Raw genomic sequence first — 19,231 nt, 5'->3', positions numbered from 1 at the left:
TCCAATTGATTCCAACTCAAGGCAAACCCATGTGTTTCAGAGTAGAATTGGATTCCACAGGATTTTCAATGGCTATGACCTTTTGGAACTAGATCACCAGCCCTTTCTTCCAAGGCACTTTGGGTGGATTTGAATTGCCAACCTTTCAGTTAGTAGCCAAGTGCTTAACAATTTGTGCTGCCCAGGGACTAGTGTTTTTCAGTTTGAAAATGGCATGATAATGTAGAGCTATTGGCTAGTCCCTTATTAACTATACTAGAGCTACCTTAACATTGTTCACAATTTACCAATATACTGTCTCCTGCCTTTTTTACTTATTGTTGTTATCTATTCTGGCTGGAACCCTGGTGGTGCAGTGGTTAAGAGCTCAGCTGCTAACCAAAATGTCGGCAGTTCAAATCTACCAGCCGCTCCTTGGAAACCCTATGGGGCAGTTCTACTCTGTTCTATCGGGTCACTGTGAGTCAGAATTGACTCGAAAGCAACAGGTTTTATTCTGGCTAACATTTATCATGGCCCTTTTTAGCCATTTCTAATTGAATGCGTCTGAACTACTCAGTTCCTCTTTGCATTTTCACAATAATACCCATTTCTATTTCAAAACTTTAAGGTGACACATAACCTACCCTTTGACCACTTAACTTTAAAAAAAAAAAATCTGTTCCCTATTTCTTTTGGGGTCCTCAAGACCATCCTCAGGCTTAATGATTCACTAGAACTCACAAGATTCAGAAAAGCTGTTATACTCATGGTTACAGCTTACTAGATGTGTTACAGCATACTACATATATTACAGCAAAATGAAACATGTTAGAATAAGCAAAGAAAAAAGCATATGGGTCAAAGTCCAAGAGAAACCAGGCACAAGCTCCTATGTACCCCTCCCAATAGAGTTGCATTTAATTCCCTCAGCAGAACTCAATCTACAAGATTAGATGGTGCCTTAAGCCAATCTCTTTTGAGATATAAAAGAGAGAAGCAAGCAGAGAGACATGGGGACCTCATACCACCAAGAAAGTTATGCCAGAAGAGCACATCCTTTGGACCCAGGGTCCCTGTACAGAGAAGCTCCTAGACCAAGGGAAGATTGCTGACAAGGAAGAGCCGACAGAGAAAGAAAGCCTTCCCCTGGAGCTGGCACCCTGAATTCAGACTTCTAGCCTCCTAGACTTTGAGAGAATAAATGTCTCTTTGTTAAAGCCATCCACTTGTGGTATTTCTGTTATAGCAGTACTAGATAACTAAGACAGGGAGCAATCCTAACACCCTCCTATCTATGTGTTAAGTATCTTAGAAAGGAATTATCTTAGAAAGGAAGGAACACATAGGCACCAAGAAATTGGGGAAGTCTGTGTGGCATTGTCTCCTTACTGGATCTTGCTACATTAATTGAACACTACTTTGTGCCCACCATTGACCAAAAATAACCAAGAAGTCCATTGGGGGGTGAGGAAAAGAAATAAGTTCAGACAGGGAAGAAGCCCATCAGGAGACACTGGAGGTGGAGGTGGCAGGACAGAAACAAGAAGAGTGCACAGCCCCGTGAGTGATAAGATATTGGTAACTGCATCGGCATTGCATTTGTGATGAATTGCTTTTGTGCGGCCTTTCTCACCATGATCTTGTAACTCCCACCCAAGTGACTGGGTGGAACTGTGCAAATAAGGTGATTGTGGCCCACCAAGGGGATGGGTTCGGTTTTGCTATTCCACGAGGCTAAAAAGAGAGCCAATTCCATGGGAAAGAGGGAATCCCACCACCACCAAGGAAGAACAGCCAGGAGTGGAGCGCACATCCTTTGGGCCCAGGATTCCTATGCTGAGAAGCTCCTGATACCAGGAGACGGAGAGAGAGAGTCCTCAAGAAGCAGTGACAGAGAAATGATGGCAGGAGACAGCAGGGGTTGGCGTGGTGGGCTTCCCCGCCCGCGGAGCCAGAAAGCTGAGTGCCTTTGGGCAGAAGGCTTTTTGGAGGAGTAGGGTGCCTCTGGGCACTTATCGGCAGGGCTAAAAGCGTTCGGTAACACTTGCCTGAGCAGGGCAGAGGCCTAGGGCCAGAGAGATGTGCCTGTGAGCACGGCTGAGAAGAGGCTATCCTGATGGAAGAACTGTATCCTGAGCATTCCTGAGCCTGAATTATAACCTGTTATTTCCCTAGTAAACTCCTTAATCGTGAGCATTGTTTGTGAGTTCTGTGCGGCCACTTTAATGAATTATCGCACACAGCAGAGAAGTAGAGATTGCCATGGGAGGGACGGTTGATATCAAAATTCATAGAGATGGCAGACAGAGGCTGCATGTCTGACCTCTGCCTCATAGGAATCAGCCTTGGGCTGTTGATCTTGATTCCCCTTCCTCCTTGTGATGTTAGAGGAGGTCAGACGCTGCCCCAACTCCGTTTTTACAGGCATGGTTTGGGCCCTTAATTATTGTTTCACGGCAATTGTTAAGATAAAGTGATTTCCCTAAATATCATTAATTTCTACTTCAATCATTTATGTCTGGGTCTCATTAAAGCTCCCAACCAGTTCGCTTCTTTTGTCTTCTAAGTGCAAATGAAAATCTGGGGATTCTCAACGCTCACACCAACCATCCACTTGAAATAAAGACCCTGGGCACGAAACGAGAACCAGAGTCTCTGGGACACCAGCCTGTGAAAATGTGCTGCATTTCTTAGACGGGGTCATCAGAGCTGGCGTCTTCTAGACAAATACAGTGCTCTCTCTACCACGTAGCACCACAGGGTTTGCAGGGGTGTCGGGAAGCATCTCATCACCTTCCTTTACAGATAAAGAAACTGAAGCCCCGAGAGGCTAAAGCCCTTCTCAAGGCCAAAGGAACAGTTCAGTCATTGAGCCCAGGCCCAGGCTCTTCATTTTCAATCCTGCACTTACCCTATTACCAATAATAGCCCTCTGGGTGGTGCAAACCTGTTAAGCGCTCAGCAACTAACTGAAAGGTTGGTGGCTTGAACCTCCCCTAGAGTCACCTCAGGAGAAAGGCCTAGCGATCTGCTTTCAACAGGTCACAGCCTTGAAAACCCTATGAAATGCAGTTTTACTCTGAAACCCATGGGGTCGCCATGAGTCAGAACGGACTTGAGCACAACAGGTTTGTGTTGTTGTTGTTGTGTTTGTGTGATCTCTCTGTAGCTGGAAGAAAAGCTTGCTTGCCCTCATTCTTTCTGAGACCTCTGTTTGAAACAGCTTAAGCAGTTGGTTGTCTGAGAGGAACTTCCTTGTTCCAGTTCCTTCTCCTTTAGTCCTACATGAAAAATCAAAATTTTAGAATCATGACATAAGAGGAGGGATGAGAATGTTGATACAATTGTGAGCAGAATCCTTACAGGCCCTGATGAATTATTTATCTAAGTGGCACTTGAACCCCCACCAGAAGCAGGAACTGTGTGTGAAAACCTCAGGCTACTCATTTCATACCTCTCGCAGTATTCTCAGATTGTGCAACCTCTCCGTCCTTAGTCAAGAAACAACCAAAGCTGCCTGAGGTTGTCCGGCTTCTTTTCCTTCTCTTTTTTCAATTTCCTGTACCACTAAAATCGCCGGTTGAGGGCACAGGCCAATATATGACTTAGTCTTTTCTGCTACACAGAACCTGAAGCGGGTGGCTGAGACCTGGATGGACGAATTCGCCGAGTACATTTACCAGCGGCGGCCCGAGTACAGGCACCTGTCCACCGGGGACATCTCCGCGCAGAAGGAGCTGCGCAAGCAGCTCAAGTGCAAAGACTTCAAGTGGTTCATGGCAGCCGTGGCCTGGGACGTGCCGAAGTACTACCCCCCGGTGGAGCCCCCACCTGCTGCCTGGGGGGAGGTGAGGAAAGGCTCCGTGCAGCCTGGTCTGCCCTCCGTGTGTTCTGTCGCATGGTCTCGGGTGTGGGAGGGACTGCTATCACCTTCCACTCCTTCCCTCTGAAGCCAAGTAACGTTAGGTCAGGTCGCCTCCAACAAATGAATGTCCACTCTCTTTTACAGATTATTTAGGGGTAAGGATTAAGCTTTAAGCCTTGGCAGCCCAACCCAGAAAGATCGGCCACTATTGACTCCCCAGATTTTTTACATACAGCTGGAAAATGTTTGTATCTGAGATCAGTGAAATCACCATGCTGTTATTGTGTGCCGTGGAGTCAATTCTGACTCATAGCGACCCTACAGAACAGAGTAGAACTGCCCCAAAGGGTTTCCAAGGAGCGGCTGGTGGATTTGAACTGCTGACCTTTTGGTTAGCAACCTGAGCTCTTAAACACAACATCACCATAGGAGCTTGTTATAGTGGTGCAAATACCTGTCCTGCTACTGTATAAATAAGGGTGACCTGATGTCCATGATAAAATCCCTGAGGGTGCTCTGAGCACAGCCTTGTTTCTGCTTGTACATTCAAGGACAAGACAATGGAGGGGCCTTGCTTTTTCCTAACCAGGGTGTGCTATGCAGAATCACGAAGAGATAACGTTTCCACGATACACGGAACTGTGCAAGGTGCAGGAGCCACACCGGTTCCTTAAATAAGCACTAACATTTCCACCTCTGAATACCTCTATTTGATTTCCTTTTCTGATGTAAAATGGAAAGAGCTGAATGGCCCTAGTTCCTAGATTCAAAATATCTCCCTTTTAGCAATAAAGGCCTATTGTGCCAGGTTCAGCTCCTTTCAATGCTTGTACTATAGCCTTTTCCTGGTAGAAGAATGTTCTAAAGCAAGGACTAAAAATGGATAAGGTAGTTTTTTGTTTTTTTTTTTTTTTCCTAGCAATTTAATCTGCTTTGAGCAGAGGCTACAGGGGAAAACACAGGCTGGGCTGAATGCAGGCCCCATCCTAGTTGTCTAGCCATTCAGAAGCTGAAAGCTAACTGCCCTGCCTTGTGGAAGAGCCTCTTCACCATCAGTCTTGGTTTTGTCTCTCGTGTTGGAGAGATCATGTTGTGGCCCGGTGAGTGTCTGTGACTGCAGAGCTCTGAAAGAAGGCTGCCCAGAACACAGCAGGAGAGGCCAGAGTACTTTGCGAGCAGCCCTCTTGGGTGAGCTGTCCTGGCACCCTGTAGAGAATGTACTCAAAAAGTTACATATGTGCTTTGTGTCTTCTTGGAAGAGCCCAGGAAGATACCGTTCTCTGCCTGGACCGGGAACACCTGAGGCTTCAAGGAGTGAATCCAGGCCATCACCGTGTGCTCTGTCTTCCTATGTTTTTGTGCATGTATTTGGTCCTGACACTACCTGCTTAACTCATTTAGTAATTTGGTCTCATCCTTTGCATCTTGAATCCTTCATTAAAGCTTCCATGGAATATTAACAATATTAGCCTGCTCATATTAGTTGTAGCTGTCTCCTACGAGCTTAAAGTACAGCTGGGAAAATTTAAAGGACACACCAGAAAGAACTCTCTTAGTCTAACATCTTGTAGAATTTAGGAACTTGTCACCCAGTAAGCAGGTGAGTTCCATTCTAAAGATTTTTGGTTCCGTGATGTATTAAATGCAGTCCTGCTTTCCTACCCAAAAATCAAACCCACTGCCATCGAGTTGATTGCAACTCATAGCGACACTATAGGGCAGGGTAGAACTGCCTCATAGGGCTTCCAAGGCTGTAAATCTTTATGGAAGCAGACTGCCACATCTTTCACCCACAGAGCAGCTGGTAGATTCAAACACTGACCTTTTGGTTAGCAGCCAAGCGCTTTAACCAGTGCACCACCAGAGCTCCTTCAGTCTTGCCTTAGTGACTAAGAAATATACTTGAAGACCTCACAATATCATTGTATAATTCACTCCTGAGTTAAAATCTCATCAATCTTTTCTCTACCTTATTTGTAAATATATATATATATTTTTTTTTTTTTCTACGTGATTACTACTTCCACATGTAAGTGATCACATTTTTCCTCTTTACTTGACTAAGCTATGGCTTGTATTTATACAGCACCTTGCTTTGAAATAGACTCAAAGCTTCCATTGAGGTTGCAGGAAAGACATAAGCTCCAGGAATAATCAAAATAAGGAGCATTTTAAGGCCAGGTTGGCTATGTCGGTGTGTCCTTATCCATCACTGGTGACTGCCTCATTCCTCTGCATTGCTTGCCTGGCCCCTGGGGGCATTTCTATTCAGAATTCCTGGTATAGATAATCAGACTTTGAGAAGATCATTTTTTTGTTTAAGGCAATGTCAAATTTCTTTCCCCAAAGCTTCACAGAAGGTCCTATTTAGGTCAAGGAAAGAAAGCAAGGGGTGTAGTTGAAGGGCCAGTTGCATTTATTTAATGAAAGTGTGATGCACAGCAAGAATGAAGGCATGGCCAGAAGATGGGAAGAAGGCAAAAGAAAGGTGACCAGTAAGTGGCAAGCCTTTGGTAATTTTGTAAACACCTAGAGCTATGGCAAGCTCCAGCTGCTAACCAAAAAGGTCAGCAGTTCAAATCCATCAGCCGTTCCTTGGAAACCCTATGGGGCAGTTCTACTTTGTCCTACAGACTCTCTGTGAGTTGGAATCACTCGACAGCAATGAGTTATTTCCCAGGCAGAGTTCCTGGGTGATACAAAAGGTTAAAAAATTTGGCTGCTAACCAAAAGTTTGGAGGTTTGAGTCCACCCAAAGGCACCTCAGAAAAAAAGGCCTGGTGATCTACTTCTGAAAAACCAGACACCGAAAATCCTATGGAGCATAGTTCTGCTCTGACACACATGGGGTCGCCATGAATCAAAGTCGACAGAGTAAAAGTGAGACATGGACATTGATGCAGGAGACAGTGAAGGATTTGAAATAATGAAAAAGACAGACCATTTCCTTCCCGCTTATTGGATAATTACATAACCTTCTTTATAATAGTAAATAAAAATTATTCAAAGTCCAGAATGTACCTCTGGGCCAATTGAATCTGTGGGGAAAAAATTATTTTCGGAAAGGAGTTTTTACACTGGTGTGTTTCCTTTTTCCTTTAAGAGGGCTCTTTTAAACAAACTTGTTATTTTAGAATAATTTAAAATTTATAGAAAAGTTGCAGATAGTACATAAAATCCACATAGACACTTCACCCAGCTTCTTCTAATATTAACATCTTATATAACCATGATACATTGATCAAATCTAAGAAATGACCATCGATACAGTACTAGTAACTAAACTACAGATTTTATTCAGATTTCACCAGTTTTTTCACTAATGTCCCCTTCCTGTTCCAAGATCCAATCCAATAGATGAGAGGGCTTTTCAATTTGCTATAAACTTTAAATGGGCAAATCTCCCGAATAAATGCAATAGGTCCATTGCTGTTTTAGCAAGGAAGCAAAAAGGCGAACGCAGACTGTGTGGCTCTTTTAAAGCTGTTTAGGAAGGAACCACAAGCCTCCAGCAACATAAATACGAGAATCCTTTATGGGAGATCTGTGCCAAGCAGCAGGGTAACTCACCGTTTTATACACTTGTACTTGGAACAGTTTTCCACCTGCTCCTCTGTGCCAGGCTGATTCTGGGTAAACAATGAAGTGCTTAGGAAATTTTCGGCTCTGGTAGCTGGAGAGCAGATTTGTCAAGGATATGGTACAGCCCATAAACAGACTATAAACTGGTACTCATTTCCCTGACACATTCAGCTGGATTGCTTCACTTCTCTCTTAACAGGTCTCTCTGCTTCTGCCCTTGCCCCCTTCAGCTTAATCTCACCACAGTCCATTTAAAATGGGGCATCAAATCACTCTTCTGTTCAACACCTTTCAATAGCTCCTATCTCTCTCACAGTAAAAGTCAAAACCCTTACATATAAGACTCTAAATGGTCTGATCCCCTATAACACTCCCCTCCAACCCCAGCTTTTCCCTGGCTTATGCTTCTCTTGGCACACTGGCCTTGTCACCATCCTTCAAACAGGCCAGGCACAATTCCACCTCAGTGCCTTTGTACTTGCTTTCCTTCTACTCAGAACCCTCCAAACTCAGAAATCCTAATGGATCCTTTTCTTACTTCCTTCAAGTGCTTACTCAAAAAATGTATATATATATATGTACATACACATACATATCTTCTTAGTAAGGCCTTCTCTAGTCATCCTACCTAAAATTGCAACAACACACACAAGCATATATGACCAAAACCAACCAACCCATTGCCATCAAGTGGATTCCGACTCATAGCGACTCTAAAGGACAGAATAGAACTGCCCCTTAGGGTTTCCAAGGAGTACCCGGTGGATTTGAACTGCCAACCTTTTTGGTTAGCAGTCGTAGCTCCTAACCACTATGCCACCAGGGTTTCCTGAGCATATGTATACACTCCCAATCCCCCTTCCCTCCTTTATTTTTCTCCTTAGCATCTATCTCTATATAAACAGCTATATGATTATTTATCTTGTTTCTTATCTGTCTCCGCCACTAGAAAGTAAAGCTTCAAAACATAGGGATTTTGTTGGTTTTTTGTGTTACTACTGTTCCTCAGCAACTAGAAATGGTGTCTGGCATAATATAGGTGCTCAACAAGTATTTGCTGAATGAATGAATAAAAGGTGAATGCATGGAGGATCCTGGCTCCCATTCACCATTCATTGCTCTGCCCTCATGCCCATGTATCTGAAGCATCTACAGAGCACCCTGAGTCTCACTATGCCTCTCCACTCAGAGGAAGAGTCCCCGTACCACTCCCTCCTTGACTCTCCAAATTTGATCTTTTTGGAAAGCTTGACCAGGAGGACAGTTTGAGAAGTGAATTTCAGGTAACTGATTCTCATGCATTGTGAAGTCTACAGCCCATATGATAGGCAAACAGGATATGAAATATTCTACTCCGGTATAATTAACAGGAAAGAGAAATTCCAAAAAATGAAAATACTCTTATTCTCGTATTTTCTAAATCCTCCCTGCCAACTTTCTACTTAAAAGGCAAGAAGAGATTAAAGTCACATCAGGTAGACAAGTACACGCTGGAGATGTACTCTCCAAAATCATTCCATTTTCTCGTGCTCAGGTAGGAGACGGGGTGGGCAGAGGATGGGCCAGAGAGAATAAGTACAATTTTGAGCCATGTGACATGTTGCACGTTCCCTAGTGCTACCTAAACATAAGGAATGTGCTTTCCCACTATGTTAAAAAAAAAAAAAAAACCAAACCCACTGCCATCGAGTCAATTCCGACTCATAGTGACCCTATAGGACAGAGTAGAGCTGCCCCATAGAGTTTCCAAGGAGCACCTGGTAGATTTGAACTACTGACCTTTTGGTTAGCAGCTGCAGGACTTAACCACTACACCACCAGGGTTTCCTTCCACTATGTTGGATAAGGTAAAAAAAAACAGTTTAAAGAAGAAATCTATTCGTAAACCACTCACATATGGAGTGTCTCCTTTTCTGTCAAGATGCTAAATAAAAGAAACTGAATTTCCTATTTTTTTCTCCTTCGTACCCCTTCCCTTCCTTAGAAGTCATGAATTTGCTAAAGTCATTTGTAGTCCTTCTTTATAGTCCAAAAAAGAATCCTAAATATCATGTGTAAGAGGGAATAGAACATGTAAAATAGACAAACTTGTCTTTTCCAGCTAGTGCCATAAATTCTTTTAAGAAGTGTCTGCTTACTGTCCTCAACGTGCCAGTCTTGGCGCATCCATTTGTCATCTTGCGATTGTGCAAAACTTTTTTAAAAATCTTAATTTTAAAAATTCATCTCAATGCTGAACTACTGAGGCTGCTATCAAAATTCTTTCCTCAAGATTAATGTCACCCTGAATTGTAGAATGTTCACAGATACCCTAAATAATTCCCGTTCTCCTCCTTGGCTTCAGGCTGCTCTTGAGTTCTCTTAATCTGCTTTCTTCCTCTTTCTTCTAACGTTCTCACTGTGAACAAGACTGTTGAAACATCTCCATATCAGCTTACATGAAAGGAAATTAACATTAAACCCATAAAACCCATTGCCATCAAGTCAATTCCGACTCATAGCAACCCTATAGGGTTTCCAAGGAGTGGCGGATGGATTCAAACTGCTGACCTTTTAGTTAGCAGCCAAGCTCTTAACCATGCACTACCAGGGCTCTGGTTCAACATCAGGAGGTGCGTTATCTGAAAGATCACCTGAGGATAGAAGGTTGTCTCTTTCAAACAGATTCGGTGTAGTGTTGCTGCAAAGTGTCTGATGCAAAGGTAAAAGCCAGAGCTGTCCGCACAGTGAGTAAGGCTTCCTCCCATTCTCTTGGGAGGGCCACAGCCAGCTTTCCCAGCATCCACTCACAGCCTGGTCTTGCAACTGAGAAAACTGCCAAGTGAGATTGTCCCTCCACTCCCCTGGCAACTATGTAGGGGCCATCACTGCCATCATGTGCTATATATTTTTTAAACATACCTTTAAATTAAGCGGTTATTCAGAGATGATTTGTCATTCTTTGAGTACATTAGAGTTGACTCGACCTGTCATGTATTTTCTCAGGCAGCAGCAGTGCCAATATGCTATGCCAATACATCTCTGTGGAGCTCAATAATGAGATTTAGAAAAATGTAAGAGCACATAAAGACAGCTTCACCCTTTCAAATCTTACTGTGTGTTTTCTGGGTTCTCAACAGTTGAGACAGAGCTGTGAAGACAAATTTAAAGTGTCTTATGGTAAATATAATTTCAGTTCAATACTCTTAGCTGAGCAAATGAGACATCTTAGCATCTTTAAAAAAAAAAAAAAAACAAAAGCCAAAACCAGTGCCGCCAAGTTGATTCCGACTCATAACGACCCTATAGGACAGAGTAGAACTGCCCCATAGAGTTTCCAAGGAGCGCCTGGTGGATTTGAACTGCCAACCCTTTGGTTAGCAGCCATAGCACTTAACCACTACGCCATCAGGTTTTCCCTTAGCATCTCAGCAGTGGCAATTTGACCCAAGTCCCTATGGAATCAGAAGCACTCCATTGCTAACAATTTTCTTCCTCTGGGATATATAAACGTGCCATGCAGGACTTTTATCTCCTCTTTCTGGCCTTTTTGTCCTTCCTCAAAATATAGGTATTCATATTTGATATGTTCGCACACGTGCATAAATATATACTTTTCTGTGTTTTCGTGACAGAAGTAAACGAAATTTTAATTGTATGTTAGTTTGGTCATGAATTCATCTTAGTGTTTAATTTTCAGTGAAAAGTAGTACCTTTCTATTCTAAGAATGATACAAAATAAGTATAATCTGGGAATCACTCGATTATCATAGCAGTATTTTCAATCCACAGCCTCAGAGAGTTGGCAGACATGCAAACACAAAGAAATTCAACGAAACTTCCTAGTTAGAGACGTAAGACTACACCCCACTCCACCCATTCTTTAACAAAGTGACTTGGTAGCTAAGTGTGATCTCTGTAGTTGTAGTAGCAACTGCCCTCAGCTTGTTTTCAAAATCTAGTGACCATCCGCAGGTTGGCAGAGACCAAGAATAAGCCCCAGGGAGGAGAGGGGAAGAAAAGAAAAGGTTCTTGGGTTCCTGGAATAAAAGTGAGGAAAATTCAGGAAGTCAAGTCTAAGTTATCCAGACTGATGGCAGCACGCGTGACTGGGCTTGGAATTCAGTTTTAACTATCTGCAAGCAGGCAATAGTTAAACACAACAGCCAACATTCCTAAGTGTCCTTGCAAGGTATTGAGCTGTTCTGTTAGCAGCAGGCCTTGGCTGGCCTCATTCCAAATTCTGGGACACAGTGACTGCACTGCTAAGAGATAGGTAGTCCCTTACGTTGGCAGTGGAGATGTTTTTAACAACCTAAAGGTTATCAGTCCATCTTAGGTTATGTAAGCGACTTGCAGCCTAACTGCCCCTGACTTGGTTTGGGAAGTGGGAAAATAAGCCTTTGTGTGCTCCCCTTCAGCCTCCACGGTCAAATCCTTTCCCCATTTTTCATTTTCTCAAAGCTCTCTCTGTATTTTTTGATCCATTTTGGTTGCATTTCTTCATGCTGACTTTAAGAAATACAGGAATTAACTTTTACCAGCTTATATGTCCAAAATTCTGTTTTTGTCTGATTAACAACCTAGTAGTACCATCATTTTACACAAATAAGGCACACCTTCTAGGTTTGTTTGCCAACCATGCCCTCCCACTGCGAGGTGTTTTCCTAAGTGCTATGCCAATACTTTTACATGTTGCTGTAAAAAAAATTAGCATAGTGCACCCTGTGGAAATACCTCACTGAGGGAGGCCATGGTTGGCAAAGGAATGTAGAAGGTGCATGTTACTTGCATAAAAATACAGTATTTGCTAAGCCAGCTCTTAGATCTTTCCCTTTTACAGTGACAAGGCTTTCTGTTGAGCCTCTATTGCACAATCTATTTGCTGGCTATTAGTTGGTCGATGCGTTCGGCTGCTTCTAAAGAGAAACTAAGGTAACAACATAATGTCAGGAGCTTAACTTTCTAAAACAGGAAGGAAAAAAATCAATTTTTCCCAGATTTATTCTAAACCCAAGTCATTCAGAACCAATTACACACATTCAAACTATTTGCTTACAGTTTTTTGCCAGAATTGCAAACAAGTTTATAGTAAATGTCTTTGTTCCAGATTCTAACATTCAACTATTACCACATTTTTGCAAATAATGAGAAATGATGAGGAGTGATACCAGAAATAAAAAACTAAATTTTCTACAATATCCATGCTTTGGAATATACTGGGATTTCCAGTGCTAAGAACATGGCAACAACATGATTTTGTTTAATTATAAAGATCAGGTAGAACCCTTAGGATGGCAAAAGGAAAAAAAGAAGCAAAGGTGTCATCTTCCATAAAACTGTTGTCATTGCTGTTGTTTGCCCTCGAGTAGGTGACAGGAATCCCCAAGAGCCCCAGAATATGGGTTAACCAGTGGCTGTCAAGTCAATTCAACTCATGATGACCCCATGTGTGTCAGAGTAGAACTGTACTCCATAGAGTTTCCAATGGGCGATTTTTCAGAAGTAGATCACCCGGACTGGGTGGTCCCAGGGAGACAGAAGCTTCCAATACCAGAGAAGGAGGTGTCTGTGAAGACCTGTCTGAGGAGACAGATCTCAGAAAGTACTGAACAAAGGGCACATTTAAATGTAACAAAGGTAACAGGACGGCCTTGGAAGGATAGACTTATAGAACTCCAGACAACACAGAGCTTGAATCAAGATGATTTTGTGAATCAGGCGTCACCCTGAGAGACAGAGAAGTAACTATACAAGGCAGCCATATTTTGTTAATACTTCACAGTAACAACAGAAAAGAGAGGCCTACACAGGAACTTTCTAATAGTCCAAGAAAACATACTTCGTTTATATATGGAAAATAAAAACAGATTACAATAAAACTCCACACAGAGATGTGACAAGGAAAAAGATAAAAATGAACCAAACAAAGTTCCAACACCTAACAAAAACATGCTAGAAACATGGCCGTGGAGAAGATGAAAACTGCAACCTAAAATTTCAAAATGAGCTATAACAATCTTAAAAACAAAGTTTGAAAGTACCATACCAATCAGAATTACAGCAGTTCAGAAAGGAGATGGCTAGAAAGACATGATTATATGAAAAGAAAGCTGAAAAAACTCAGGAATGAACTGGAAAAAGAAACAAAAAAAAAGATTTCAGAAACGAGAGCTAAATTAGAGGGAACGATGGAGCAGATAGAGATCACGGAAAACACAGTGAAGGAATTTGAGGCTAGAAGGGAGAAGAGTAAAAATAATAACAAAACAGCAGAAATAAAGAAAAAAAAAGTTTTCTACAAAGGATCTGAAACAACAGGAAAAAGGGATTCGACATAGATTCGCCAAAGAAGAAAGCTCAAAACAAGAAAGAGAACAAATACATAAAACTATAATTCAAGAAAATCTTCACAAAATAAAAGATTTGAATCTACAAATTGAAAGGGTTGTATCTGGGAAATTCAACTGAAAACCATCAATGCTGAAACACTTTCCAGTAAAATGGTTGGGTTTTAAAAATGAAAAAAAAAAATTATATATATGTATATGCATCTAAGCAAAAAGTCTAAATCAGGCTTTTAAGCACAAACATTTTCTACCAGAAGACAATGGAATGACATTGTAAAGATGCTCAAGGAAGTAAAATATGAGCCAAAGATTTTACATCTAACCAAACTATCTTTCAAGCATAAACGCCATCAAAAAGCAATTGTAAAGATTCAAGAACTCAAGGACTATTGTTTCCAAGAGGCTTTTCAAGGAAACTGCTACAGAACCAAAAGATGTTTAGAGAAGCTTTGGCGTAAGGCCTGTTAGAGACTAGATATAAAGATGGTAGAAGAATATGCAAATTTGATATGCTCTGACAATGTAGAAATAATATAACTAACAAATGGTAAAAGTAAGTGGGAAGCAGAATAAGTTTGCTGGCTGTCCCACAGGCATTAACTAGGGGTAAAAGAATATCACCAATGTTTAAACACTGGGGAAAAGGGACAAAAGAGGGAAAACGTTCCTAGCTAACCTCGGTATGATTTAAAGAAAGAGATAGATAGAAATTATCTCAGAAAAGATAATAGATAGGAATTATCTTCAGCTGTTACAGAGAATATTTGTGTAAACACAACCGGTAGAACAAAAATGCAAACCATATTAAGTACCAGAGATTGGAAAGAGAAAAGAAAGCAAATCGCATAGGGAAAGACATCCTAGATACAGCAAATACATAATAAATCAGAGCTGGGATCAAACATGTAAATAAATCTATGAAAAGAGAAAAATTCAGATTGACTAGCAAAGCAAATCTAATTCTCTGTTGCATATGAGACCTACCCAAATCAAAATGGTGCAGAAAGATTAAAAATTAAAGACAAGCATAGATAAAGCAGACAAAGCAGCAGCTGAGATGTTTGTATGAAACAAGGTAGGCTGGGGTGGGGAGGAGGGAGGAAGAGGCTAAAAGGACATCATAATGCCAAAGAATGCAATCCATTGAAAAACAACATTCGTAAAGCACAAACTGCTGAAGATTCAAGGCGAAACAGACAGAAACACACCGATAATAGGACAGCTTAACTCACCTCTGTCAGTCTAAGATAGAATCCAAAAAAAACAAACCCATTGCTGTCCAGTCGATTCCAACTCATAGAAACCCTATAGGACAGAGTAGATCTGCCCCATAGGGTTTCCAAGGAGCAGATGGTGGATTTGAATTGCCTGCCAACCTTTTGGTTAGGAGCTGAGCTCGTAACCACTACGCCACCAGGGCCCCTGAGACAGAATGTTGTTGTCGTTAGGTGCTCTGCAGTCAGTTCAGACTCATAGAGACCCTATGCACAACAGAAGGAAACACTGCCCAGTCCTGTGCCATCCTCGCAATTGTTGGTATGCTTGAACCCATTGTTGAGACAGAACAGGTAGACTAAAATTATAAGGAGCTGTATAACCTCAACCGTAAGATCAATTCTGTAGATCTATGGAGCCCTGGTAATGCATTGGTAAAGAGCTCAGGGCTAACCAACAACTCAACAGGCAGTTCGAATTCACAAGCGCTGCTTGGAAACCCTGTGGGTCACTATGAGCTGGAATCGACTTGGCAGCAATGGTGTTTTTATAATGCAATAACTGATTTAAGCAATGGTCATCATTGGATAGTAAAACCGTTAGATGAAATGCTGACAAGAACTTTTACGATGAAATGATCAAGCTACCTTCACCTGAGCGCTCTAATCGATTTTCTCCTCATTGAAAGTGGACCATGCACACATTCTGATGTGATGCGATGTGAAGGCATTTCAGATGTGGCTGGAAGTCAAAAACTATCTCTGAGATCACCTTTAACCAAAAAAAAACTGAATCTGAATTTAATCAAACCTTTAGATCTAACTTCCATCTACAGGAAATTCAGGTGGTAGAAGAATAAATTAAACAGCGTCTCATGCCAAGTCTAAAATGGTGGACGTAATGTCTTCAATAAGTCAATGGCAGGGAGAAAGAGGATAGAGGGCAACTGTTCTAGATTGCAAGGTACTTACATGGATTTTTAGAGTCTGTCTTAGTCATCGAGTGCTGCTTTAATAGAAATACCACAAGTGGATGGCTTTAACAAAGAGAAGCTTACTCTCTCACAGTCCAGTAGGCTACAAGTCCGAATTCAGGGCGCCGGCTCCAAGGGAAGACTTTCTCTTTCTGTCGGCTCTGACAAGGCCCTTGTGATGCATCAGTCTTCCCTTGGTCTGGGAGCATCTCAGCACAGGAACCTGGGTCCAAAGGACATGCTCTGCTCCCGGCGCTGCTTTCTTGGTGGTAAAAGGTTCCCACTCTCTGCTAGCTTCCCTTTCCTTTTATCTGAGAGATAAAAGGTGGTGCAGGCCACACCCCAGGGAAACTCCCTTTACATTGGATCAGGGATGTGACCTGGTAAGGATGTTATGATCCCACCCTTATCCTTTTAACCTAAAATTACAATCACAAAATGGGGGACCACCACAGAATACTGGGAATCGTGGCCTAACCAAGTTGATACACATATTTTTGGGGGAACATAATTCAATCCATGACAGAGTCTAACAAACAAGATGAATGAAATTTATTTGAATCCAGATTCCGATAAGCCAACTATAAAAAAGACATTTTAAATCATCAGAGGAATTTGAATATGGACCAGGTATTAGATGATATTGGAGCCCTGATGGTACAGTGGGTGAAGGTTCAGCTGCTAACCTAAAGGTTGGCAGTTCAAATCCACTAGCTGCTCTTGGAAACCCTATGGGGCAGTTTTACTCTGTCCTTTGGGGTCACTATGAGTCAGAATCGACTTGAGGGCAACGGGTTTGGTTTGATTTTGGTATTAGATGATATTATGTAATTGTTATTTATTTGTTAATATGTGAGAAACTGTGTTCTCTCTCTCACTCTATCACTCTCTCTCTCTCAGAAGCTTACTCAAGTATTTAGGGGTGAAATGGCAGGAGGTGTGCAATTTGCTTTAAAATTCTCCAGCAAAAAAAAAGGGGTGATTGGGAAGTGAATAGACAAACTAGATGAACAAGTAGGGCAAATCCTGATGGTTTTCAAAGTTGAGTGATTGGTTCATAGAAATTTTTATAACAAAAAGTTTTTTTAAATGTGTTGCCTTTAAGGTATGTGGAGACATAATAGCTATAAGGAAAAAGAAAATATAAACGTACGTTTTGGCGGTGTTGTAGGCTACTTGTACCCTAGGGCTAAAATCATTATATGGAAACACATCATCATATCCTATCATGTTTGCATGGCATAATGCCTCAGTAATATAACACTTTACTCAAATTTTGCGTTTAGGGTATTTATTAGCTCTTAGGAGTGGTGTGGGATGACATGAGACAAGATGCTGTATAATATATGAGCAGATGGCCCATTTTTATCTGTGAAAATCTCTCTTTCTCTCCCTGCCATTTCTAAAGGTTGAGCTGCTGGTTATTAGCTATCTAGAGGACTTTCTTCTTTCTCACCAGTAAAATGAAATTAGCTTTTGGAATCATACTATCACTAGTAAAATTTATAAAATAGTTCATATTTTCAAAATGCTTCCTATAATCAGCTTAGTCCCCCAAATGCACGTGAAACATATAGCCCAATTACTCAACTTTTTACAAAATAGCCATAGAGGCCACACTGGTGTAAAACCAGGGAATGAATATGAATCATGACTGAACCATGTTCAAGGGAATTCTAGTCACCACAACCAAAATCACTATGTAGCAATCAGAATTAATCATTAAGAGGACTAAAACAGTCAGATCATTTTGGGGTATAAAGAAATAATTCTCTGTAAAGGAAGTTAAGAAGCCAAAGACTATAAAAGCAAAAAGTCCCGAGACCCAGAAGTCACACATCTGTAAATCTTAAGCAGGTGTCTCAGCAGGGCTTACAAATTGCCACAATCACAACCCCGCGGATGTGCTCAGCCATGCGTTCAGGGGTTCATGGACTCACAGGAAATCACAGCATACCTTCCCAGAACATCAAGTTTACTTAAAGCTTACTAGGGAAATAACATTATTTTATGTTTATACTAAATAGATACATCATAGAATACACATGTACATATGGAACACCCTCGTGGCACAGTGGTTAAAGATCTTGGCTGCTAACCAAAAGGTCAGCGGTTCAAATCCACCAGCTGCTCCTTGGAGACCCTATGGGGCAGCCCTGCTCTGTCCTGTAGGGTCGCTATGAGTCGGAATCAACTCAATGGCAATGGGTTTGGTTTGGTTTATATATAACCAAATGTTGAGTCAGTCCCTGGGTAGCACAAATTGTCAAGCACTGGACTACTAACTGAAAGGTTGGCCAGTCAAACCCATCCAGGGGTGCCTCAAAAGTAAGGCCTGGCAATCTGCTTCTGGAAGTCCATAGCCTTGAAACCCCTATGTAGCGCAGTTCTACTCTGCACACATGGGGTCTTCAGGAGTCAGAAGCAACTCAGCGTTAACTAGCAACACGTTGCTGTGTGCCATCGAGTCAATTTCGACTCATAGTAACGCTACGTGGCAGAGTAAAACTGCCCCCATAGGGTTTCCTAGGCTGTAATCTTTGTGGGAACAGATTGCCAGGTTTTTTCTCCTGCAGAGTTCTGGGTGAGTTTGAACCAACATTTAGGTTAGCAGCTGAGGGCTTAACCATTGTCCCACCAAGGCTCTAACAACATATATGTGTGGGTGTGTTTAAAATTTTTTTAAAAAATGTACTTCGATCCAAGATGGCTGATTCCCTGGATATGTGTTCACCTTCTCTGCTGTCAGGCTAGTCCATGTGGAATGGTTTGAGAGGCCCTAGCCTAAGGAAAGGCTGGGTGGATGGAACTGACCCTCCTTTTCAAAGATCCAGAAACACGCTCCTTTCTGACCTTCACAATGATCAGGTCCGAAGAGAATGATTCGCCTCAACTAAAATGCACAGGAAGCTGGGATTGACACCCAGATGTCCATCATTAATTGACAATAAAAATTACAGCTGTCACATAGCTTAGAAGTCCTCATGTGAACAATATCAGAGCATTTGGTCTTAGAAAGCTATGCAGACTGAATGTTCATTGGAAATCCCTTTATTGATTTTACATGAGAAACCACTGTCAGAACAGAAATACGTGAAATTCATATTATCAGCACATTCTTTCCATATAAGCAGATTACAAAGAAATCTAAAAGGCGTTTGATGAACATGGAATCGGAACAAAGACAAAGAGGATGTTTTTAACAGCATCAAGGATTCCGAAAGATTTGGTTTGCCAGAAGGAATAACACTTGAAGTCCATTGACTATAGCCTCCTACCTTCAGC

At 41.7% G+C, this 19,231-nt stretch overlaps 1 protein-coding gene across 1 annotated transcript in view; it reads left to right on the top strand.

The window, feature by feature from the left end:
* The window catches only part of GALNTL6 (polypeptide N-acetylgalactosaminyltransferase like 6), a 1,380,753-nt gene that overhangs the window by 1,306,748 nt on the left and 54,774 nt on the right, over positions 1-19,231 (top strand). Inside the window, exon 9 of the mRNA XM_003415811.4 lies at positions 3,609-3,830. Within this exon, the coding sequence (XP_003415859.1) occupies positions 3,609-3,830 (222 nt within the window). The remainder of the gene's footprint in view (positions 1-3,608; positions 3,831-19,231) is intronic.

This window comes from Loxodonta africana, chromosome 21 (assembly GCF_030014295.1).
Source record: "Loxodonta africana isolate mLoxAfr1 chromosome 21, mLoxAfr1.hap2, whole genome shotgun sequence".
Lineage (NCBI taxonomy): Eukaryota > Metazoa > Chordata > Mammalia > Proboscidea > Elephantidae > Loxodonta > Loxodonta africana.
Note: the sequence above shows the minus strand (reverse complement) of the source record. Positions and strands in the feature narration are given on the sequence as shown.